We start from the raw sequence: 26,972 nt of genomic DNA, 5'->3' as shown, positions 1-26,972 counted from the left end.
TATTAATGATATGACGTAGTTACAGAAACTTTCTACTTCTCTGTTTATCCATCTGATTTTACGGTCACTTTCTTTTGACTGCCCCTTTCGTTTTAAAGAATATTACAGCAGCAAACGCGGCAAATATAAAAACCTCTGTTTTCGCAAGGTGCGTGCGCAGTCAGCGGAGGTGCATGATGCAGCTCCAAGCGAAAGTATAAATCCAGCTTCACACACCTGGCCTAGATCCTCTCTGATTGCAAGCACTTACAGCTGAAGCTGCTCATGAACTGATTACATTAACTATAAAGAGAGCACACAAACACATCAGGGCTGACGCCTGTTTCACACCGCAAGCGTCAGCGGCGCGTGAGCAGAGCGTGAGCAGCGCGTATGTCGAGCAGTAGCAGCACGCAGGCGTTTGCCTTTCACACCAGCTGCGTCTGCAGCGCACAGCTCTTCGGCAGCTGCTCCAGAGATCAACCTATCTCTGTCTATTCTATCTAGTTACCCCTCTATATACAAATACACTTTTTAAACTTTTCATCTGTACCAAGGCCCCTCCTATGCTGTTTCATTAACCTGCAAATGTTTATTTTACAAATTTTATAGATCAAATAGTACTGTATGCTTCTAAAGCTAACTTATATGAGAATTGTCTACAGTCAGAAGACAATCGCCTGTGATATCATGTCATTTGTTTTTTGATTATCAGGTTGCTGTAGACCTAGTTATAATCATATTTATACAATATAGTTATAATGATATTTATACTTGATCAAACTAGTGTTACTTTCTCCGCTTTAGTGATGTCCAGCGGCAGAATAACAGCTCGTTAATTCATGCTCGTGCAGATGATGAGACGGACAAAAGTAATTAATGCATGCCATTCTTTTACTTATTTTCGTGTTGTCAGATTCACAGTGCAAACAGCTCCCGGTAGGAATAATTCGAGTGAACATAAAACAAAGCCGATTAAAACTTTCTTGCTCTGCTAGCTGCACAGAACACAGCGAGCTCACATAATCCAGCTTGCGTGTCGCACTACACTACCCACAATACACTTCGCTATGGACTACAAATCCCGTAAATATTCCATTTCCCCTCTCCTACAACACTAGTGTGCAACTTAAGCAAAACTGATAGTAAAATAGTTTTACATTTGATTTTGTAGTTCGGGCCTAAATAAATGTTTGTTGCCGTTTTTAATTGTTTTAAGTTCATTTGAATGACTATATATAAACCATTTGACATTATTAACGTATTTATTGGGTAAAATTGTTAGTTTTTACTGTCATTCAATGTGTTTTGGTCATTCTCAATGCACTGTCACTTTAATTGAGCGTGAGCAGCGCGTCAAAAATAGACCCAGCGCCGAAACTATCGCTACACTGCTGCTTCGGCGACGCTCACGCCTCGCTCTGACGCGCTGCTGCTGCGTGCGGTATGAAAGCTCTAATCTGTTAACATGGACGCCGAAAACACACGCGCTGCTCACGCTCTGCTCACGCGCCGCTGACGCTTGCGGTGTGAAACAGGCGTGAGTCTTGTTATACTGTTAGTGAATATTATGACGTGTTTTCCTTCCCTCGCCTCGTCTTGCAATGTACCAATCTTTGCTTTGTTTTGTTTGTTTATTCCTGTCTGCTGCCTGCCTTTGACCACCTTTCTGCTTATTGGCTGCGATTTTGGATTGCCTGTATACATATGTTTGCCCAGTGTTGACCGTTGCTTGCCTGACCATCTCTGCATAATAAATCTGTGTTTGGATTCGCACTTCCTTTGTCAGCGTCTCTTCTTGTGACACACTATTACGCCCCATTTACACGGGGCTTCAGCGTCAACACTTAACTGAAGGCGTGTCTGAAGTTGGGGCTACCGCAATCGTCATAGTAGCGTCAGCCAGTAAAATTCAGTTAGCAATAGGCCACTGTCTAGCTGGTGTGTTTGCATCCAGCAATCTGATTGACTGACACTTCCATCTGGGCTTGAAAAATTGAGCTAGTCCCAACATCTGCAGCGAGCAACGCTTCTGAAGCGGTGCCGACGGATCACCAATGCAGTTCGGCAACGCCTGACGTTACCCATTCAAAGTGAATGGGAAACGTTGACGCTGACGCCTCGTGTGAATGGGGCGTTACAAAACCATTGGCTTTCTCTTATTGAGAACTGAAATTTAACTAGCTCATAGGGAATGCATTTTATAATGACACTGACGGCATGCAATGTAAAAATCCTCTCATAACTAGACATGAATTTGCAATAATAAAAGGTGCATATTATTAAAAAGTGCACAGGCCACCAAAACTGTTCTCTGTCTATAAGAAAGACTCTGGCTTACATGTCACTGGCGATGGAGGAGTTTCTGGACATGGACTTTGGTGAGAGGTCGTAGTCACTGTCTGAACGGTACAGAAAGGACTCTCTCCTCTGGCTGTGGACGAAATTGGCCTGGAGGATGAGACCTGAGCCTGGACTGGCCATTGGATCCAGCGGACTGCGACCTGAAGAGGTGCCATTGTCCACATCAAAGCTGAGGAGACAAAAAGACAGGACAGGACAGTTAGTGCTGTGTTAGATGAGAAGATGTAGACTTTAACTAGACCAGCTGATACCATTCAACATTTATTTCAGGTTTATTTCCTTTTTTTTTTTTTTTTTACAGCAATTGACTGTAAGAAATGCTGAGTTCCACACAATTAAGTAATTATTACTTATTAGATTTTACACATTTAAGTAGATTGAATATAAAACAATCAAGTTGTCCCCAAAAAAACTCAATAATTGTGTTGTTTTAGCTCATTTTAAATAAGCAGTTTGAAATAGCAACAAATGTCATTTTTGAGTGTTGTATAAAATGTGTTAAAACAGTTGTGAACTAAATTTTAATTAATAATAATAATAATAATAATAAAAAACTATATTTTTTGACTTTTACATATTGATTTTAGTGTTGTACTGCCAATTTCAGTGTTTGCTCTTTTCCACTTGTTTGCTGTATGAAAAAAAGAACTGTATTTAAGTAACCATAATCTAAATATTATGGGAATTATGAAAAACATAAACATAAATATATCAAAATATTAAACATTAACTCTAATATGCAACACGTGTACAACAAAATGAAATGAATTGAAACAAAGTGAAGCAAATCAAAAATAAAACGAAACAAAATTAAACAAAACAAAATGAAACCCAAACATAACAAAAATAAAATAAAATAAATATATAAAATATTCCAAATATTATGATAAATAATAATAAATTATAATTTAAATATATACAAATAATAAGCATTAATTACAATAACACAACACGTGAACAACAAAACAAAATGAAACAAAATGAAACTAAGTGAAACAAAATGAAACGAAAAAACGAAACAAAACTAAAATAAAAGAAATGTTAAAATATTCCAAATATTATTATATAAATATTAATAAATTACAATATTAATATATATCCAAAAATTAAACATTAATTGTAATAACACAACACGTGCACAACAAAACAAAACAAAAATAAACAAAGTGAAGTAAAAAATTAAACAAACCAAAACAAAATGAAAGGAAACAAAACCCAAATGAAACAAAACAAAAAATTAAACAAAACGAAAAAAGAAAAAAAAAAAGAATTCTACATTTGCACTAATTTGACCAACTTTTTAATTAAGGACACTTCAGCGAAGTATTGCGAAAGCAGCAAGGTAATAAAATACAAGCTACACAAAAAACTGTTACAACAACAAGAAAGAAAACAAACTAAAAATGCTTCTGGCAAAGTTAATTTAGGAGGGCTTCCCCGACCCAGCAGGAGTGCCGTCCTTAACCTTCATCCCTTTAGTCCTTAGATCCTCCCAACTGTGCTTACACCACGCTGACCCCTAATCCCCGGGGAGCATTAATATAATTGGGTATTTTCCTGACGTGCGCAATGACGTGGGCCACACGTCTTATTCCCGCACCGCCACCGTCATCACCTCTATACACACTCACAGCTGAGACGCAGATGAATAAATGCGCATTAGAGGGTCAGACTGAACTGCTTTGCACAAAAAGAGCCAATAATTCATGACCCACGTAACTCAGGGGATTGAGTTTTGTTTTGACGGAGAACAAATGTCAGCGAGAGTGAAGCTCGTGCATGCGACCTTTCTATTGTTCAGCCGGCGCAATCAAAACAACAACATTTGGAGTCTGTGTTCAGCACTAACAGGTCATGCCATTTGACTTCATTTCTGGGTTTCACTGACTTGTTCATAGTAAAGACGATACACTGCAGACAAAAAAATCCAAATAAAATACAGCACAGTTTTTAGCTTTTCAGAAAGTTTTTTTTTAAGACTAATGTAAAGAAAACTTCCGTACTTTTAGTGTTTCTTTTATCACTCTTTATATGTGTTTTCAATAAAAACATAATTTCTCAAAATCAGTTTTACAGTCATAAATCTCCAATTTAATTAACATCACTTACTTAAACCAGACCTGTATTCCGAATGTTTTAACTGAGGCATATGTTTATATACAGTATAGCTTCTCTTGTTATATATAACCAGTGTTGTGGAAAGTTACTTTTGAAAGTAATCCATTACAATATTGAGTTACTTCTTAAAAAAAGTTACTTGTTGCATTACTTAAGGCCGACTCGCACTGCGTGGTTTTTTATAATCCTGAACGAGCAGCATGTCAGACTGTATGAACATGGTTAACATGTCACACGGTAAGATCTCAGCTGTCATAACATCACACTGAACGACAATGAAGACCAAACACAAAAGAAAATGTCCCCGGAGTTTGACGTCATTCACCCTTGACACTTTCACTATCCCGCGTTCTGAATTGATTCATCACAGCAAATGTAAACAATATGTAGCGGCAATTTTTACAATGATTAAACCAGGAAGAAAAAAACTGTTTTGACATTTGGCCGCGCTCATTTGAATTGACGCATGAATTGGGTCCTCAAATTCGGAGCTCCTATTGGTTTTGTTGATTGGCGCTCATCAGAGCTGTTGTCACACTGCAGGAAAATGTCTGAAATCTTCTGAAAATGCAGAACTTCATCAGCGGCTGTCTGTGAACATGTCAAACCAACGATCAAAGACCACCGATTTTAGCCTAGGAGTTCAGGAATCTTTTAGGATTTCCCAAATTTGTCTCAGATGAAAAAAAATTCTGGCTGAAATCTCCCAGTGTGAGCAGGGCTTTAGTTACTTTCTATAGTAAATAAAGTATTACATTACTTCTGAGTTACTTTTCCGTTTTTATTACCTGGTTGAGACTTGGTCTCTTTCAGAACTTTCTTTCTTTTTTTAATAGAGGTGTTCTGCAGTTAACAACGCACTGTATAACCTACACCTTCATTTGCTTAAAAAAAAAAAAAAAAAAAATCACATAAAAAAAATAATAAAAGTTTAGGATAATGTTATCTTAGAACTTAGAACTCTGACCCCAGAGCTATACATGCCCGATATACAGATTAATGAAAGTTTAAAGCACATTGAAAAAAAATTCCAATTAAAAAATGTATCTTTCATTTCAGTTTAATATTATTTGTTTTATTTTTCAAGTAATATATTTTAAGTTCAAAACATAGTTAAATATAAATGTTTTTGAGTAAGAGCTCAACTAAGAAATCTTTGTTTTGACCAATATAAAATTTTATGGTTAAACATGCAATTATACTGATCATATTTTTATGGGAATAGTTTTTTTTTTTTATTATTATTCAAGCTATATCTTCTTAACAATTTAAATGAATTGACTTTCTTCAACAAGCCAAATATGCTTTGCACCAGGTGATTTAAAATTGTTCTCGTGGAGATAATAAAATATTGTTTAAGGCAAATTATTATTTTTTTTTTTTATCTAAATTGTTTTAATTGGAAGATTGAAAGCTTTTTCCAGTGCAAAGTATCTGCTACTTTTGTACTATTTGTTTTAGATCAAATCACAGTCCATTGAGACAAGCCCCTTTTCCTTTTCTTTATTGCACTCAAAATAATGAACTCATTCTCTCATCACTCCAATTCTTTTATTTTTTTGCTCGTTCAAACTACTTACTTAAAAATGAGCTGAAACAACACAATTCATAGGATTTCATTGAGACAACTTAATCTTTTCATGTTCATTCCACAAATTTGTTAAAAGAATTAAGTTAACTTAATCGATTTGTGTTGGGACAACATGAATAAACTGTGTAGAACCCTGCATTTTTTACAGTGCTTGAAAGCATTATTCTTTGTGAATAGTTTATTTTAATTCTATATATATATATATATATAACTAATTAACTAAACTAAAAAGTAAAACTAAAAACTAAAAAACTAAAAAGTATGACATTTTCAAAAAAGTAACTCAAATATTATTTCCATTTTGGACACACTTAACAATAAGGTTCATTAGTTAATGTTAATTAATGCATTTACTAACATGAACAAACAATGAACAATACATTTACTACAGTATTTATTCTTGTTAGTTAACATAAGTTAATGAACATACAGTTGTTTATTGTTAGTTCATGTTAACTCCCGGTGCATTAACTAATGGTAACAAGCACGGACTTGGATGCTAATAATGCATTAGTAAATGTTCAATTATGATTAATAAATGCTGTATATGTGTTGTTCATGATTAGTTAATGTTAGTAAATGCATTAACTAATGAACCTTATTGTAAAGTGTTACCACCATTTTTTTTTAAAGTAATGCGTTATTTTACCTGTTACTTAGAAAAATTATATTATTATGCAACTCCCATTACGTGTAATGTGTTATCCCCAGGATTGTACATAACATTTTATTCTACAAATATTTGTGAATTGAGAATGTACATTATTTCATATATTTCTGCCTGCTCCCAGTATTGTCTCTTTTAATGCCGTAACAAAAGAAACAATACTTTCAAACCTGACTGACATTCAATGTTCATATTTTTGTGTTTAAATATAAATGCAAATTAGTCCATATTTAAATAGACAAAACCTCATTTGCATATTCAAACATAACATTTTTAAAACTTGTATTACCAAAAATGTTAATGTCCGATTCGTAATGCAATCAGTCAACTGATGAAATGTGATTAAAAGCAATAGTTAATGTTTTTAGGCTCGTCAGCGGAGTGTCCTGCTGATGTGCTGGCCTGATCTCTCTCGGGTCACATCACAGGAATGCACCGGCTCATACGCGCTCAACTACAGACATGCATTATGAATGAGACGCTTCTCCTTTTACTGTAAGCCACAAAAATGCACTGACGCTTATGCTACAATGGGGAGTCTGAGCGCTCATAATAACCATGCACAAGTCAGCACCAATGTGTGTTTGTTTTGGATGAAAATAAGAATTTCACTTCGAAAGTAACAAGTAATAATTACTACAGCCTAAATAACATACATATATCTGTTTTTACAGAGTAAATATATTATAGAAAAGTATTTTTTTTAAATGTCGTACCTCAAAAAAACTGCACAAAATGTTTGACAGACTAATATACAGTACCAGTAACATTCACATTTAATGAAGCATTTAAAATATTTTTCTGCTCAACAAGTCTTCTTTTATCAAAATAAATAAATAAATATAAAAACAGTATTATTGTGAAATATAACTATAATCTTAAATTAAGTGTTTGGTAGTGCATAAATGTACTGTAACAAAAACTGTATTTAATAAATAAAAAATCTGTGAACAGTCACAGTTCTGTGCATGTGAAACAAAGTAATCTAAAATAACTAAATAAGTTAATGAACAAACCAGCATTTCAATACCATTAAAAGTTTTGGGATTCGTTTCAAAGCTTTACAAGAAAGTATCTTAAAGGCTGCTCTAAAAATAATTGACAAAATATTTGTAATAACAACAATATTACTAAAAGTGTCCGTTTGAAATTATGAAAATACAATATGGTAAAATAGTTTTTTATGCAATTTGTAATAGTCACACATTTCTAATAAGTATTATTTTCTCCATGTTCAAATTTGCAAATAAACCTTGCAAAACTCACTGTAAATAAAACTATCAACTCTCTTTTGTAATGAAAAAGTAACAAATCCTTTAAAAACATATACATAAAACATACACAAAACTAAACTAAAATAAACATTAAACATAATTCTATAAAAAATCATAAATAAAATAAATTTGATTTAATTAAAAATAAAATAAAATGTCATTTAATTAAATTAAATTTAATTAAATTTAAGCAAGGCAAGACAAGGCAAAGTATGGCAAGGCAAAACAAAACAAAACAAAACTAAACTAAACTAAACTAAACTAAACTAAACTAAACTAAACTAAACTAAAAAAAACTTTAGTTTTTACTAAAAAGTTAGTTTGATCTTTCAAAACAGAAATTTCAAAAGAAAATCATGTTATTTACATTTTTTGTTGTATCACAGTAAAAATTTTATGCATTCTTCTTGAATAAAATATTGAAATAAACAAACAAACAAATAAATAGATAAATAAATAAAAATAAATAGATAAATAAATAAATAAATAAATAAATAAATAAATAAATAAATAAATAAATAAATAAATAAATAAATAAATAAATAAATAAATAACATTTATGGGTAAGCCTGGCGTCTACACTTCTCTGGCATCTTATTTTAGATTGTTAATGCTGGTGTTGCGCTACAGCATAGATAGCCTGAGAAGCAAACTTTTGAAAACAAAGGCGTGGCTGTCCACAGTCGCTTTCTGATTGGTCTTCTGGACTACTGTGTATCACTGCCTGATTCGTTAAGTCCGGATTCGTGCAAGTACAAATACTGACAAAAACATGTGCGTGTGAGCAAAACCAAGTGAGTCACATATTGTGCATTTTAAATTTGGCTATATTCATTCATTTTCCTTCAGCTTAGTCCCTTTTTATGAGGGGTTGCCACAGCGGAATGAACCACCAACTATTCCAGCATACGTTTATGCAGCGGACGCACTTCCAGCCACGACCCATTACTGGGAAACACCCATAAACTTTCACATTCACACACACTGATACACTACGGCCAACTTTGTTTATCCAATTCACTTACAGCACATGGGGAAACTCATGCCAACACAGGGAGAACATGCAAACTCCACACAAAATAACAAAATAAAGAGAATACAAAACAAAATAAAGAAAAATTTTCATCCTGTGTAAATGGCACCTCATGTTTCTTCATCTATAGAGAGGGAAATCACTCACTTCTCCCATGATCCTCTCTCTACTGTATCACCTTGTTTTCACTTTGCAAGTTTCTCAATTTATTTGCTCTATCAAATAAGCAGCATGTGAAGGTCTCCATCTGTTCCCAGTACAAGGATCACTGTCTGTTTAAACTGCACTTAACATATGAACAAGCATACACACACGTCTTATAACACCAAACACACAGTGCAATGTGTCCTTTTCTAGGGTAATTACCTTGAAGTGATTTTGCTCTAGATATACCAACACTACACAATTAAATCACACGCAGTACAGATGCAGAAAACAGTGAACACTTGCTTCATTAATTAGTTCACACACATTTTTCTCATTTGCTCACATTTTGCAATCCAAGTTAGTATGTTTCTTTCATCAGTCCAACATTAAAGATGATTGTAGCTGAAACTGTGGTCCTTAATTCATTTCTGTGGCCCTCATTCATAAAATGCAAGTCCATGTTTAGTGGTACATTGAGAGTAAAGAAAAAAGAAAAAAGAAATATATATATATATATATATATATATATATATATATATATATATATATATATATATATATATATATATATATATATATATATATATATATGTACTAACGGTATTCCTGATGATACACTAAAATCTTTTGGACAACACTAATACAGTAAATTTAATAATGCAATGATAAACACAGCCAGACTATTTGCAAAGGGAAGAGTGATAATTTTGTAAATAATATTTTGTTTCTTGATTGTTAAACTTCATAAGACCAAAAAAGTATCACCACAGGTATTCATTTTGTTTTTCCTGCAAGTACAGCATATGATTTTGACTCTCAATGCAGTTTTCTAAGCTACAAAGAACCACAGTTTCTGAAAAAAAAAAGCTTTAATGTTCTACTAAAGATTTGGAAGAAATCATAAGTTGCTTACACAATAAAAACACACAAAAAAACAACACAAAAACTGCATATTTAATGGCAATGAGAATAAATTACAGATAAATTGACTGTTTCTTTAAGCAACCTATAGAGTAAAAACAATAGCAAAGCAGATCTAAATCAGTGTTAGATGAAAAAAACTTCTCTACTCTATCATACGTCTTACAAAACTCATTTCTGTTGAGCTTATAAATGTCAAAACATTTGAGGGACCTCAAGCTGTAGTGTTAACTGCAGCTCAGTCAACCTGAGAGGTTAGCGGACATCTGAGTTTAATCTGGAGGTAAATTTTTTTACTGGATTTGGATAGAAACTTGAAGCTCTTCGGACGTCAAACTGCATCGTGTAACGCAACACACAATACATTAAACAGTTTTTTTTTTCTAGATAAGTAATCAATGTGTTCCAGAGATTTCAAAGAGGGTGGAATCTCTCCAGACACTGCTGATATTATCAAAGCAGGCAAGAGGAAATCCTTTCCAAACTTATCAGCACTTCAAGAGAATTTACTGTAGGGCCATTAACTTTTATCAAACTACGTCAAATCAAAAAGTATGTGGACAACACACAGACACATGCACTGAAAAAAAAACATTATTTGGATTTACTAAATTTGTTTATGCTAACTATTTGCAATCAATTTATATGGGCTGAATTTAAACAGACAAATTAAGCTGAACATTACGAAATTTTATTAGTTTGATTAAATTCAGTCCATAAAAGTTACTTAAACTCAGTAAATGCAATGAATGCTTTTTTTTGTTTGTTTTTTTTTAGTGAATACAAAGCTGTGCTTTTATTGTGTAAGCGACTAATGATTTATTCCAACGTTCAAATCAAAGTATTGCCATTAAATCTTAATTAATAAATTTCTGGCTGCTTCCATTATTCTCTCTTTGTAAAAAATGTTTGAATTTTTGTTCCTCGCCACTGGCTCGCTTGGTTTGAGACTTGTGGAGCTGGTTTGAGACTTGTAGAGCTGCGCATCGATGGATTTGCTCTTCAGTGTTTGAACTTTCAGCAGTGAAAATTAAACCACACTGAACTAAACTGAACTTCAGCTCTGAAAACTGGACTGACACACTTTCAATTTACTAGAATGTCTATGTTTAGCTGCTTTGACACAATCTACATTATAAAAGCGTTATTTACCTTATTCTCCGTGTACGAGCAGGTGCAGCCATTTGAATCTTTTTGGCTCGAGACGTCATTCACTTCCATTCATTTTTAGACATCAAAAACAACTCGCTTTGCTGCTTGATGTTGCAAACTGATATTTTCTTATTATAATACTCTATTTTGTCTTATAGTCATGCAAACACTTGTTTGTAGAGCAAGTAGTTTGACCGTTTTCTGCCATTTATTATTCCTAGTCATTTCTCCCATAGGCAACTGAATAGGAAAATCTAAAACAATCACAAAAACAAGCACACTTCCGCATTGAAGAATAAGGTCAATAAAAATAAAGATGAACTGAATTAAACAAACAAATTAAGTTATATCAAAAAATACTTAAGAATCGTGTTTTTTTTTAAACTCATTTTAAACAGCAAAAAAGGGTGCCAAATATGTTTATATTCTTTTTTCTTATAACTTTAGTTTTGTAATAATCACTATTTCGCAAACAAACTACATTTTCAAACAACACATGAAATTCTTTGTTATTTTGATATTAATTTTCGAGAACTAACTCTAAATGGACAAAATTGTCCTTTTAATTCAGAAGAAATGTTTACTCAAAAGCCATTTCTAATAAATCCAGTAAATGCAGAGAAACTGATCATTTTAAAATGGTGTTTTATTTTTTATAAATACAGCTAAGGATAAAATTATTAGTCCTCCTGAATTATTAGCCCTTTATCTTTGCCATGATGACAGAGTTTGAATGCCATTTTACGTGACATTTATTGCCATACTACTGAAAGCAGCAGCAGATCTTACCTCAGATATTCAAAATAAAATAAACCATTTGAAATTAAACTTCAGAACTGTGACTCAGTGCAAGCCAAGACATATCAGTGATTTAGCATGTATATTTAATATGTTTTAATTTGATTATAAACCTTACCATTTTGTTGGAGTGCAGTAAGTGCACTATTCTGTACTTTTGAATGGCTGTATTTAAATTGCTTTCATGTTAAACTGATGCACACAGTCAAATTGCTTATCACTGCAAATCTTGTCACGTATCGAGTTTTTAGGACACAGAGTTGCAAAGGAACCTGCTCAACTAATGTTTACATTCGTAATATTTTTATTATTTGCTAATTAATAACCACCCCATGTGGAACTCTAAATCTGCATCTTCTTTCGGAGTCTGCTACTGTCCACCGGAGGTCACATTTTAGTCACAGACGCACACTTTGAGAGCATTCCTGACTGAATAAATGAAATATGCTGTTTTCCACCAAGGCAATCCGGGGTGCTGAAAAATAATTGGCTAAAATGGTATTGGGCGAGTAAAATGACCGAAACAAAGACAACGTTCTGGCGTGGAAAATACAATTTTCAAAGCAAAATATCTGACTTTAGCATTGCTTTTCAGATAAACAAGAATGGTCACTTCGCATGTTTCTTAAATATTTGCAAACATATTATAGTATTTTTATGAGGGCGAATACTTTTGACGTCAACTGTACATGCACTAATTTGTCAATTAATAAAAACTATAATAATAACTGAATAGATTCTGGTTCTACAGTTCTTTGTTCTTCCACACATGGAATAAAAAAACAGTATGATACCGAATAACAAATTTTAACCTCAGAAGAAATGCTATAGGCAAAATCTCTAAAACAATCCCAATGTTACTAGAATGACTACAGATGATGTTATACAATCCATTCTGCAGTGTTCGACTGAGTGCGTCTGTGCATTCAAACTCAAAGGGATAATTAAGCGTAGTCTCCCTCCTGTACTGTCTCTGGCATGAGATGTCCATCTGTGTGGCTGTACTGTAAAGGCTCGGCTCAATCCTTTCGGCTGAGCACTTTAAGCCACTTTAATTGAGACAGGCTGTTCGCTGCTAACTTCTGTTTTTGGTACTACAGCAATCGTTTCTAATTATTACGCCAGTCAACACTAGCGAGGCTCAGGGAGTTCACAGAGTTCTCACAGAAACTTCACGATACTTTGAGGGCTGTTTATCATATGCAATAAAAGAATGCCAAAGGACAACAAAGAACAACTTTGCACACAAATGTCTTCAGAAATGTAAGCCAGATGTGCAGACTAAATAAACATTACTTAAAATAAATATAACTAGGAGAATATTTCTGCTAAACAAGAAAAATGACCTTTCCTGAACACTGAGATGAAAATGCTACAAGACCATACAGAGAAACTGAACACAATTAAAGCATTTTTAAAAAGTTTTCAGACTATTAAAAGCCCGAATAATATGAAACCTCTTGTTAGTAAATATCTTGTTAAATGAAAATCAGATTTAAAAGCCAGCTTAAAATATTTTTTGTTAACTGAAAGATAAATAATAATAGCTGGCAAAATGTAAAACTTTAAAAATGTTAAAAAGCTGGAAAACCTACATCAAATCTACATTAAAAATGAAAAAGCTACAGAAAATAATGTCATTAAAATATTTATAAAATGTTAGGTATTTTTTTCAAGCCAAACTAATTCAATTGCTTAAAATAAAGCAATTTATTGCACCACCTAAAATAAAAACTAAATAAAGTGAAACCTCTTGCTTACAAATGCGCCGTTAAATGTAAATGTGTACAGTGATGTAAATTTTTTTTTTAATATAGGCATTCAATTTTTTTAGATCTTAAACTACTGAAACTTTAAAAATATACAGTATATATTTCTGAACCTTAATGTACTAATACCACAGATAAAACAAAAAGAAAACAAACTCCCAAAAGACTAGCAATGCTAAAAGGACCTCAGTATTTTGTAAAAACATCAACTTTATAAAATAAAATATTATAATTTTATTTTATTATAATTTTTCCCCAATGTCTGTTTAACAGAGAGAAGATATTTTTCCAACATATTTCTAAACATAATAGTTTTAATAACTCATTTCTAATAACTGATTTATTTTATTTCTGCCATGATGATAGTAAATAATATTTGACTAGATGTTTTTCAAGACACTTCTATACAGCTTAAAGTGACATTTAAAGGCTTTACTAGGTTAATTTGGTTAATTAGGCAAGTTAGGGTAATTACGTAAATCATTGTATAACAGTGGTTTATTCTGTAGACTATTAAAAATATATATAGCTTAAGGGGCTAATAATATTGACCTTAAAATGGATGTAAAAAAATTAAAGCTGCTTATATTCTAGCCGAAATAAAACAAAGACTTTCTCCAGAAGAAAAAATATTGTGAAAATTCCTTGCTCTGTTAAACATTCTTGTAACTATCACTAAAGTTTATTGTTGATCACCAATGAACTGCCCTCAGGAGCTCTGCTTAATAGCATGGGGTCCATTAGTGTATAAGAGAGAAACAAAGAGCACAGAAAATTCAGAAAAGTGGAAACTGGCGGTTGGAGACCGCATGCAAAGTGAATGTACCAGATATAATGTTTTTATGTGCTGATCATAAGAGAGACTGATCCCAAAACAATGACGGTCCTACTGTTAATCACCAGACGGAACAACTCAAAATAGACAAATAAAAGAGATAAAAATAGCACACAGGAATAATTCATGAATCAAATCAAGCTTCGCCAAAAGTATAAAAATAGCAGTTGTTAAAATTAGATATGCTGAGAGCTAATGCAAGGAGATTTAGAATAGATTTATCGCCTGATCTGATAATCTAATCTTATCTTAACTATTTTATGTTTTGTCAGTTTAGTGGCTAATTTGTATAAATTCAGTCATTCGAAAAATGTAAGATTATTAAAAGATTATTAAAAGAAGTTTCAGCTGTTTAGTTTTTTTTTATCAACTTTCATTTTATTTATCAGCTATTTTTTTAGCTTATTTTGTTAATTTGATTTTAAAATCACTGAGTAACTACTGAGTAATAGTTTGAATTAATTGATGCTTTTGATTAAGTTTTGATTAAGTTGTTTTTTTTGTTTTCTAGAAATCTTAAATTCCTTAAAGGAATAAATTCCTTTTAGTTTATTTAGTTTCAAATCAAACTAATCAAAAATGACAAACATCTCCTTTACAACTAAAATAAGCATCTTACGTTTACAATCTTACGTTTATTGTACAAATATTTCATTTGTAGTTTTATAGTCTATTCATTTTTACTATTTTGCTTATTTTTATGTCTATTACTACGACCGCAATTTTTGATATACGTTTAAATACAAATGATTAAAAAAAAATAAATGAACCATCTAGCTGAACGCTATTTGTTTTAGGTCATTTGCAAGACAAGGGAAAAACAACACACAAAGCAGCAATTTAAAAAAATAGCCGAAAAATGACACCGTAATAATATAATGACTGCGCGCAGCAATGAACCATGGATGACCCGAGCTCAAACAAAGCTTGTTGTCTTCTTCTGACAGACAGTCACATGCTAAGAAGCAAGAACATGATCTGCTCTTCGTCCTCCATTGTTGTTTTCAGGGCCATTTCAAGTCACATCTAAAGGTGAGGAAAGTACGAGGGACGCTGCTTCCTCTCTATATTTGTGCTCACTTGCCATGCATCTACATTTTAATTGATGAACTTAAGTTTGCAAAAGATGCAATATATGAATGGCCTGGCCCGCATGTTTTTTTTTTTCGTTAGGCAAGAATGATGTTGATTGTATCTTTCTGCCATACACCATGCCTAGTAAGTGTACTGTTGGCAGTGGAAACACAAGCCTGATCCGTATTAAAACCAAACCATACTGTTCTGAACCATACCACTCAATGGAAATAAAACAATGTATTACTACTCTGTTCTGATGCAGATAAAGAAAATACAGCATACAATTCTGAGATCCTGCCACAGAGTCTTCAGGGGCTCGGATGTCAGACATCTAAGGAGATCCAACGTTGATACACTAATCATGTTTTTATGGTGTATGGATAATGTCTTTCTGCAATAGTGAGTAAACAGAAATGATGGGTTCTGGGTGGAAATGTTTGCCATTGAGGCATGGTAATATATTCAACATGATCCCCTTTCATATGTTACTATAGTGGAGGGAAATTCGACCTGCTCTTTTTTCACGTTTATTGAAACAAAGTGACTGGGTTGATTTCACATATGGATGCATCAGGGAACACAAACACACTTAGGCCCAATTCCAATTATACCCCTTAATCTCTGTTGAAAGGACTATCTACCCCTTGCCCTTAGCCCTACACCTTCAAGCTAAAGAGAATTAGGACACCCCAACCCCTTCACTGGGTAGAAGGGACTTCACTGTCCCAATTCTCTTTATATAGCTTGAAGGTGTAGTGCTAAGGGTAAGGGGTAGATAGCCTTTTGAACAAAGATTTTTCAGGACCACACTGGAAAAAAGGGGTAAGAATATTTCCCAGAATACACTAGCCAACAAAAAAAGCATGTTTTAAAATACTCATACTGCGTTTGTTTTTTACCGTCATGCTTTAAAAAAAAAAACGCTGAAAAATCATATTTCTCATTAGTTTTAAAAGGATAGCTAACCCACAACTACCTTTTCTGATATCATTTTCTCACCTTGGTCAAAACTGAATATCTTTTTTTCTGTTGAACTCAAAAGAAGATATTCTGAAGTAGGTTTGAAACCAGTAACCATTGGCTTCCATAGTATGTCTAAATATGGATGTCAATGGTTACAGGTTTCCAGCTTTCTTCAGCATATAGTCTCTGAGGTTCAGCAGAAAAAAAGAATCTCGTAGAGGTTTGTAAATACGGCTGCACAACATATAATTTCAGCACTGATATCGCAGTTTGTTGATCGCAATAGCCACATCGCAAGATCTGCAAAGTTGAGTATGTTTTATAATTGATCACTTGCATGTTTTTGAGGTCCTTAACTGTATAATGATTTTAAGAGCATTTTAGGCATAAGAAATCGTACCTTTTGCAACTTTAAAAAGCTTTATTAAATTATTTTTTCTATTTTTATTATTCTGTAACTGTACCCGAGTACTGTTAAGGCTGATTTATACTTCTGCATCAAGCGCACGGGTATGCTCCAGCACAGCCTTTGTAGGGTCGCAAAACCCTCACAGTGGCTGACACCGACACTGACGAGTACCTCTCGAAAAATGTAACTACAAGTCTCAACAATGCGTAGTGCCAACTTTGTGATTGATGGTTGTTGCTAGAGAGGATATGGTTGCGGCTGGAAGTTAACGCGAATAATTTATATTATTTATTACATTTCCCATTTATTGTATTTTATTAACGTCCACACCCACCCCAACCCTAAATATTAATTATTGTTATACAGTGTCATAAACAATGGTGGTATATAGCTGAATTCAGTATTATTAGCCCCCCTTTAAATTGTTTTTTAAATATTTCTCAAATTATGTTAAACAGAGCAAGGAAATTTTCACAGTATGTCTGAACATATTTTTACTTCAACAGAAAGTCTTTTTTTTTATTTGGCTGTAATAAAAGCAGTTTAAAAAATTTTATGAACCCTTTTAAGGTCAAAATTATTAGCCCCTTTAAGCTATATTTTTGTTATACAATAACTTGCCTAATTACCCTAACCTGCCTAGTTAAATTAATTAACCTAGTTAGGCCTTTAAATGTCACTTTAAGCTGTATAGAAGTGTCTTGAAAAATATCTGGTCAAATATTATTTACTGCCATCATGGAAAAGATAAAATAATTCAGTTATTAGAGAGATGAGTTATTAAAACTATTATGCTTAGAAATGTGTTGAAAAAAATAATTATCTCCGTTAAACAGACATTGGGGTACAAAATAAACAGGGGGGTGGGGGGGGGGGATGTGGAGGCTAATAGTTCTGACTTCAACTGTATTAATGTGCATATCGCATTTCCAGCCGGCCGCATATCCAATCTAGATTTTACCATGATCATGGATCGACTTGGTGGCTGTGCTGAGAGCCAAGGGCCCAATGAAGCAAATGTTAACAAGTGATGAGTCCCGTGAAGGAGCTCTGGATGTAAACTTTTGTTTTGTTACCTTGTGTTTAATGCACCTTTGAATAAGAGTTTGAGCTACTTCTACATAAAGGTAGCGTTCAGAAAAAACAAAACACTCGCGAAGAAACTTGACAAAGAGGAACAAACACCTACTGCCAGCTATCAACATAAACAAGCATGGCAGCCGATCACTCGGCACAGAAGTATAATCAGCTTTAGATTCTGAAAACGATAAAACACTGTTTAGTTTAATAGTATCTCTCTTTTTTAATTGTGTTTCTCAATGCTTGTGGATTGTTTATTAGATTTTATGTAGATGCACTCCACACAGAATCAACCCAATGGATCTAAAATTATACATTCTTTCCAAATAGAGCTATTCCAGTCATCTGGAGAAATTGTATACATATGACAATATACAGTATGTCGTAGAATAAAAAAAATGTTAGATTGCCAGATTGTTATTATTTAAATATTAGCAATGTTGGATTTTTCCTATATCGTGTGGCCCTATTTGGAACCACTTGAGACAGATAGAAAATAGTGTGTCAAATTGTCATTTTTGGCCGAACTATCCCTATGGCTCAATAATGATAAACTTTGATTTGTGTGCATAATATAACAGAAGAGTGTTTGAATTCAATGGTTTATTATGACACAAAACAAAAACGCAATAGTATGAATGACAGGATATGAGGTGGCAGCTGTCAATTACTGACTGGTGTGTGTGGCATGCACTGACTCACTGTCATACATTACAATACAGCGAAAACAAACAGGAAGCTCAGACAATGGGGTCAATATATGAGATGGAGGAAGCACACGGTGACACACGTACGTCGTTCTGACACCGATGACATCATTAAGATATTCATAAGATTTCCTTCATCCTGATCTCTTCACCTTTTTTCACACACTCAAACAAACACACGCACACATTCTCAACGCAAGGCCCTGTTTATTTAGCTGAGAGTTGTTATTCATGCAGCATTCCTCCAGCAAAAGGGGGTTGTAACCCGTCTTGTTTTTTGGCTAACCTACTTTGTAAACGTACGGACACAAACAGAACAAAATTATGCACCAAAATAGTCCTGTGAATCATCAATATGCAGTATCTCTGAGTTTGAAGGATGACTGTTCAAATTATACTTCACACGCATGGTGAATGCTAACAGACTCATAACAGTGCTGTACCAAAATAATCCATCCGCTACAAACAATCAGCACCCGCTTCTAAAATAAGCACATACAAATGGAGGACAAGATGGGACAAGAGAGACAAGGGTGAGGTATCTGCCCTCTGGCACTGCTCGCGAATATGCTGCAATAAAGCAACTGCAGCCTCCTCATGTGGAAATATCAGACCGTTTCATTCTTTCTTTCTTTTTTGTATTTGTTTTTAAGGTGATTGCACAAACATTTTGGATATTTCATTGGTTGATATACTGGTATTTTCTGTTGAATTATAATGGGTAAATCTTAATAAATTTCATATTATATCTAATCGTGTTCATAACATGCATACATTAGTGACTATTTAAAAATCTGGAATTTTGGGGTTCACAAAAAAAAAATCTAAAATTAAGTTTTGATTTATTTACGGAAGCAAATTTACCAAACAATCTTCCTTAAAACATGATTCTAATGATGATGATTATAATTCGAATGATTTTTGTCATGAATGTAAAATCTATAATTTGTGTCATATGATCCATGCAATGTATGCGATTTCCAAAATTGAAACAAAACAGTTTTTGCATCTACAGTAAGGAATATTAGGCATTAAAAACACTGGATTACACTCTTAGAATTATTTAAAACATTAAAGACAATGGTTTACACCCTTATAAATAATCAAAACAATCTAAAACTTAATTTATAACACACAAGGGTCACATTGGGTAATGCACATTTTGCATCTATAGTACGGGATATTAAGCATTAAAGACACTTGATTACACCCTTAAATGTTTTTAAAGCATTAAAGACACTGGATTACACTCCTTATGATTATTTAAAACATTTTAAAACTAAATCAAAAATTTTATTTAATGGCTTCTGATTAAATACATTTATTTACAACTAACTTAATACGTGTATTTAAGACATTCTCTCTCAAAAACACACAGGTCACATTAGGTTAATGCGCATTTTGCATCTATAGTAAGGCATATTAAGCATAAAAAACATTAAATACAATGGTTTACACCCTTATAAATAATCAAAACAATCTAAAACTTAATTTATTACACACAAGGATCACATTGGGTTAATGCACATTTTGCATCTATAGTATGAGATATTAAGCATTAAAGACACTGGATTACACCCTTAGAATGTTTTTAAAACTGTAAAGACACTGGATTACACCCCTTATAATTATTTAAAACTACCTAAAACTTATATAAATGTTGTATTAAACTAACGGAATAAATATATTCTAAACAAACTTAATTAGTTTATTTAAGACATTCTCACACACACAATGGTCACATTTGGTTAATGCCCATTTTGCATCTATAGTAAGGGATATTAATCATTAAAGACACCGGATTACACTTTTATAATCAAAAATGTAATCAAACGTTAGTTTAACTGCTTCTGACTGAATACACTTATTTGAAGCTAACTTAATTAGTTTATTTAAGACATTCTCAAACACACGGGTCACATTTGGTTAATGCACATTTTGCGTTTACAGTAAGTGATATTAAGCATCAAAGACACTTGATCACACATTTAGAATTATAAAAAAAAAATAAAAACACTAGATTACACCTCTTATTATTATTTTAAACTACCTAAAACTCAATTAAATGTTGTATTAAACTGCTTCTGACTAAATAAATGTAATCAAAACTAAGATAATTCGATTATTTAAGACATTCTCACAAACGCACACAAACGGGCACACACACACACACTCTTGTGCGGATCACATCTACATCATTTTGCATCTACAGTAAATAATATTAAGCCTTTAAGACACTGGATTACACCCTTAAAATTATTGACAACATTTAATACACTGCATTACATCCTTATAATTATTTAAAACATTCTAATATTTAATTAAATGTTGTAATAAAATGTTTCTGATTTAACAAATTCGAAACTACACACATATATCCAATTCATCCAGACATGCTTAAATGTGACCCACAGTTACTCTTCAACAGCTCGGCAAGAGAGACAGAGGGCAAATGCAAAACTCAGAGCAAAAGTACTGCTGAAAGAGAATGTAAACAAAAGACAAATTCCTCAGGAGGAATGCAACTCAATGTGTGGAAGGTGAGTGGAAAAACAATGGGCTTTAAAACTTAAGAGGAAGCAGAAAGTTGCACAAGAGGTTTAAAAGGAGATACTGTTTGCTGCGAGAGGGGGAGAAGGAAACGGCAAGCACTGGGATATGGGTTAACAGAGTCAGAAGGAGAGAGTGAAAAGTTCTCCTTTACCCGTCTGTGTTCTTAAGTGAACTGGTGGAGCGAGAGCGGGGCTTCATGATAATGCTCATTCTGGACCTCCTTCTGTTAGCGGCTACGGCTAATCCCAGCGGTGCGCGCTTGTTTTCAGTCCTCACGTGTGTGTGGGTCTCCAAGCGTGGACATGACTCACTCCTGCCTCGGTTTTCTCCACTGACAGTAGCACCTTTTTTCCTGAGACTCAAACCCTGGCTGGACAAACGCTCCAGTGTTTGCTTCACTCAGCAACCGGCTGATATAATGCAAGACAATCCTTCTCTCTCTCTCTCTTTCTTTCTCTCTCTCTCTCTCTCTCTCTCTCTCCTGAAACTCCCACCCAATGTACTCTCCTCCCTCCCTTCCTCTCTGGCTGCAGGGCTCACTGTTCGGACTCGTGTAGTAGTGACACAGACGGGGGAAGGGCAACTCTGGTGATTGAGACAAAAGGAGGAAACTTACACCACAGTTTGAAAGAGCATTCAGATGACAGGGACAAATGAAAGGTGAGAGATCCCAGCAGATGTTTAGTTGAAGTCAGATATTTCCCAAATGATGTTTAACGGAGCAAGGATTTTTTTTTTTCACATAATTTACTATAAGATTTTTTTCTACTGGAGAACGTCTTGTTTGTTTTATTTCGGCTAACATAAAAGCAGTTTTTATATTTTTTAAAAACCATTTGAATTCAATATTATTACTATCTTAAGCCATATATTTTTGATTGCCTACAGAACAAACCATCAGGGATTTATTACTAATTGTGAACAGTGAACAGTGAACTTATTACTAATTACTAACTTTGTAACTAATTAACAAAGACACACCTTTAAATGTCACTTTAAGCTGTATACTAGTATCTTGGAAAATATCTAGAAAATATTATCTACTGTCATCATGGCAAGGAAAAAAGAAATCAGTTATTAAAACTATTACTTTCAGAAATCTTCCTGTGAATCAGAAAATGGGGGGGGGGAAATAAACGGAGTATAATTATTCTGACTTTAACTGTATATACTCCCAAATATCATAGGGAAGGAGTTGCCAAAAACTATCAATTCATTCATTCAGGTGTGAAATTGCACATCTGGTGTGACGTGGAAATTCAAAAGCATTTCATTTGTCACACAGTCATGCACATTGTGTTGGAGTAACACATTAAGTAATGCAAATTACTTGATTAAATTAAAGTAACACATTACTTTAAAAAATTAAGTAGTAATATTTGAGTTATGGGGCTGCACAATGGAGCAGTGGGTAGGGCTGTCGCCTTTCAGCAAGAAGTACGCTGGTTCGAGCCTCGGCATGTTCTCCCTGCCTTTGTGTGGGTTTATCCGGGTGCTCTGGTTCCCCTCACAAGTCCAGAGCACATGTGGTACAGGTAAGTTGAATTAGGCTAAATTGTCTGTAGTGTGTGTGTGTGTGTGTGTGTCTGTGAATGAGTGTGTATGGGGGTTTCCCAGTGAAGGGTTACAGCTGAAAGGGCATTCGCTGTGTAAAACATGTGCTGGATAAGTTGGCGGTTCATTCCGCTGTGGTGACCACAGATTAATAAAGAGACTAAGCCAAAAAGAAAATGAATATTTGAGTTACTTTAAAACTTATCCAACATGTGTTTTATGGAACGGATGCCCTTCCAGCTGCAACCCATAACAGGGAAAAGTAGTTAAATCACTTTTAAAAAGTAAGTTGCTGAATTAAAATGAAAGTAGTCGCGTTGAATCCTGCACATAATGAGAGAATGCAGGAACAGGCAGAAATGAAGATGGCAGAGCTTTACATTTCTGCAATGGAAATATTCTCATTATTTTGAACACATGGAAGTAAAGGAAAAGAGGATTGTCTCAATGGACAGTGATTTTCAGTTACAGTGAGTTTACAAAAAGTACAAAAGTAGCAAACACATTGCTTTAAACGTTCAATAATCTGTATTCACGGCATGTATAGCCCTGGGCTCAGGAAATTCTTCGAAGACAACATTATCCTACTTTCATTTTTGTGTGTGTTTGGTGTGTGTGTGTGTGTGTGTGTGTGTGTGTGTGTGTGTGTGTGTGTGTGTGTGTGTGTGTGTTTGTGTTTTGAGGTAAATGGAGGGTACACAGTGTGTTGTTAATTGCAGAGCTCCTCTAGCCTAAGGTCAGAAAATGTAACGAAAAAGTAACTCAAAAGTAACATAACACATTACAAATCATAAAAAGTAATTAAGTAACACAACTAGTTACTTTTTTAGGGAGCAATATTGTAATGCATTACTTTCTATAGTAACTTCTCCCAACACTGGTCATGCACTGATGTTAAATAAAGAACCTTTTCGGGTTCACCAAATAATCTTACTGTCAACAGTTCAGTAAAGAAATTTATAAAGTGTGTTTAACATTTATTCACTTTATAGAACTTTTTTTTTCAGCAGAAATGAAAAATTCACATAAATGGCTCCGGCACTTTGACAGCCAAAGTAAAAAATAAGCAAAACCATACATAAAGGATTCATGGAGCTCAATGATTAGTTTGTGCAAAACATTTACAATAGAATTACTATTAATCAACAGCCTCAGCAAAGGGTCCAAACATAGTGATAACTGTTTTGGAAACACTGCTTCCTCTGGAACCTTTAAAATAGCTTTTATTAATTCATATAATTAATAGTAGTTAATAATCTGCCCTGTTTAACTGAGGGCTTCGTAAATCAAACAAAACAAGTCCTGCACGTTATATTAAAAAATATCATGCATTTATAGGTATATATAAATTTATAGGTATTGGATGATTAGCCAACTGCATTTGATAGATTACACTTCTAACAAAACATCTGCTATGGGTTTATAAAAGCAGTATTGAGGAATGTTGTTTTCATGAATATTTGTTGTATTTACAGGGTTTTGACCAGCAGGTAGAGCAGCTTGCAGTATCTCAAGCACTTTTATAAAGTGAATCATTTCGCAAATCAATTGATTCAAAGCCTTGAAAAGATTTGTTTCTACGATGATTTAAATGCAAGAATTTTGTTTTGCCTGTATTTTTTTTTTACTCTCAAAGTGCTGGTACCCACTGACTTCCATTTTATGAATAATCAATAAATTTTTAGCTAAAAATCAGCTTTAATGTTCAACTGAAGAATTCTACCACGTCCTAGGTGAGTTTTGTACTATAAATTTTGTGGTTTTGGGGGTTAACTCTTGCTTTAAAGATCTTTCATGGAGCCATAGGTGTTTAAGAGCGTATTACAAACACTTTTACTGCTTTACATGCACAGTGACCAACATTAAATGTCTGAAAAGACAATAAGAGCTTGTAAAACATCACTGAAAAAAAAAATAAGTTGTACTGAATGTGATGTACTGTTTTCCAATGTTTCAACAAAGAACAGGGAACACACATGACTGTGCTTGTCTAGTTTTGCGGGAGCTGATCTCCCACTGCGACTAACGCTTCACACATTAACCCATGCCAAGGGCCCTCAGAGGTGCTCCAGTGACGCATTACCTACGTCAGCCAATGACAACACATCAGCTCCGCCTACTGATGATTTCTTTAAACATTCAGACAACAGGCTTGACTTAATTATCAGTGAATGCTTTCAAATGTCCGATTACAAGCCATTAGCTCTGGAGAAACATCGGTCAGCTCTAAATAATGGGAAACATTATTTAGAAATAAACTGATTTAGGGGGACACGTGTTTATCTGGTTATATCACAATATTAACAGCTGATCTACAGTATGTTTGTGCGCATCGTTGCCCCCCCCCCTGTGTCCGAGACAGATTAAGGCAGATAAAAATCAAGAACATCTCCAAACAAAGCCAGTTAGAGAGCAAAAATACAACTGTAGGTATTAAATTAGGCACTTTAGAATTAATTACCCATAAATAAATTTGTTTTCAATCCAGCATACTGTCATTGCAGTATATTGCAAATATGTCAGGTTTGAAGTTTTTTTAAAGAAATGTTTGCTATAAAATAAACATATAAATGTATGATGCAGAAATCTGCTGACTATTTTCCATCATTTATGACTAGTTTAATTAACGGTATAGTAAGATTACCATCCTGGTTTGTTAGGTAATCATAGGTTTAAAATAGCTCTTAAATGTAGTGTTGTTTTCATATTTATGATTATGTTTATGTAGTCTTGCAGGAGATGACATTTCTTTCCACTGTATATCCACAAATGTAGTGAAATGACAATATTAGCTTGACCTAACCAAAATTGGGAAATATTTTTAAATCGTCAAAATGTAAACCTGCTAAATGTGGTGTAAACATGGAAAACTATAGTAAACAGTGCTCCTTCATAGTATATATGATTTTTTAAAAAGTTATTTAATAAATGTTATTAATTTAAATATTTATTTAACAAGTGATTTTAAATGTTTTATTTTTTTAAATATGGGTAAAATATTTTAAGTATATGTGTATTTAGTAAAAACTTTTCAGTCATTTTGAACCACTTATTTAATTGTATTTGTTTGATTTACTGTTTTTATAAAACCATTTTCATAACAAGATGATAATATAAACACATATACAAGTCCACAATGGCTTTCAGCTATTTATAAATAATAAACAATTAATTTAATTACTTTCAGACTATTTTTAGCAAACTGACTGTATTAAAATAAACACAGCAATGACAACACAGAAAACATGTGACAACTTAACTCGATAAATCAAGGTGACAACGTGACCCGTTTGACATTTATAAAAATTAAGCCAGTGTTCAATTATATAATGTGTCCCAGTGCGGTTTTAGCCTCCTTACTTGATCACTAAAGTGCTAAAACAAAAACATGCATCAAAATATAGATTTGAAAATCATTAAAAAAGTTTTAAACTAAATTAATGCAATTGAACATCTATGCTAAGCAATATTTACACCTCTTAAACACTAGTGTGGCCTACTAAGACATTATAAAACGTAAATTTTAAACCCTATTCAATATTTAAGAGCTCATGTACCTGCGGGACTTGAACCAGCGCTTCCGTTTCTTGCCTTTCAGTGAGTTTATATCAAACTGACGGCCGTTCCAAACGAAAGAGCTGAGAAAGTGGGAAAGTGGAGAATTGCCTGGAGATTCACTAGCCATGGTGTCCTGAGGAAAACTGACAGCTTGACTGTTCTCAGATAAGAGAGCTTCAGCTTTGTGCGAGGAAAATGTCCACGTCACTACACTGACCTCATCCCATAATCCAATAACACCTGTCTGGCCTTCTCGCATTCAGCTGCCATGTCTGTAACACAAGCTTCAGTGCTGGAAAACTGCGCGTGAAACTGTGACAAGAATGCAATCTGCTCGGACAGATAATGGTTTTGTAAACTGCTAGGTGAAAATGAAATCATCAGAGAAAAAAGGAAAGTCAAGATTTTTAAGCATGCAGTAAT

At 33.7% G+C, this 26,972-nt stretch overlaps 1 protein-coding gene across 5 annotated transcripts in view; it reads right to left on the bottom strand.

Annotated features, from left to right (window-relative positions):
* The window catches only part of pde4d (phosphodiesterase 4D, cAMP-specific), a 234,878-nt gene that overhangs the window by 41,124 nt on the left and 166,782 nt on the right, over nt 1–26,972 (bottom strand). For 2 of the 5 annotated variants that reach the window (XM_087264472.1, XM_087264471.1), the window contains exons 1-2: nt 21,589–21,859; nt 2,321–2,512 (exon numbers count right to left, since the gene is read on the bottom strand). In XM_087264472.1, coding sequence (XP_087120598.1) covers nt 2,321–2,512; nt 21,589–21,647 — 251 coding nt within the window. In that variant the 5' untranslated portion in view covers nt 21,648–21,859. Of the gene's footprint in view, nt 1–2,320; nt 2,513–21,588; nt 21,860–26,548; nt 26,844–26,972 lie in introns of those variants that run through there. The other 3 variants (XM_087264468.1, XM_087264470.1, XM_087264469.2) reach the window with 2 other exon arrangements.

Source organism: Danio rerio, chromosome 8 (assembly GCF_052040795.2).
Source record: "Danio rerio strain M-AB ecotype USA chromosome 8, GRCz13ab, whole genome shotgun sequence".
Taxonomy (NCBI): Eukaryota; Metazoa; Chordata; class Actinopteri; order Cypriniformes; family Danionidae; genus Danio; species Danio rerio.
Note: the sequence above shows the minus strand (reverse complement) of the source record. Positions and strands in the feature narration are given on the sequence as shown.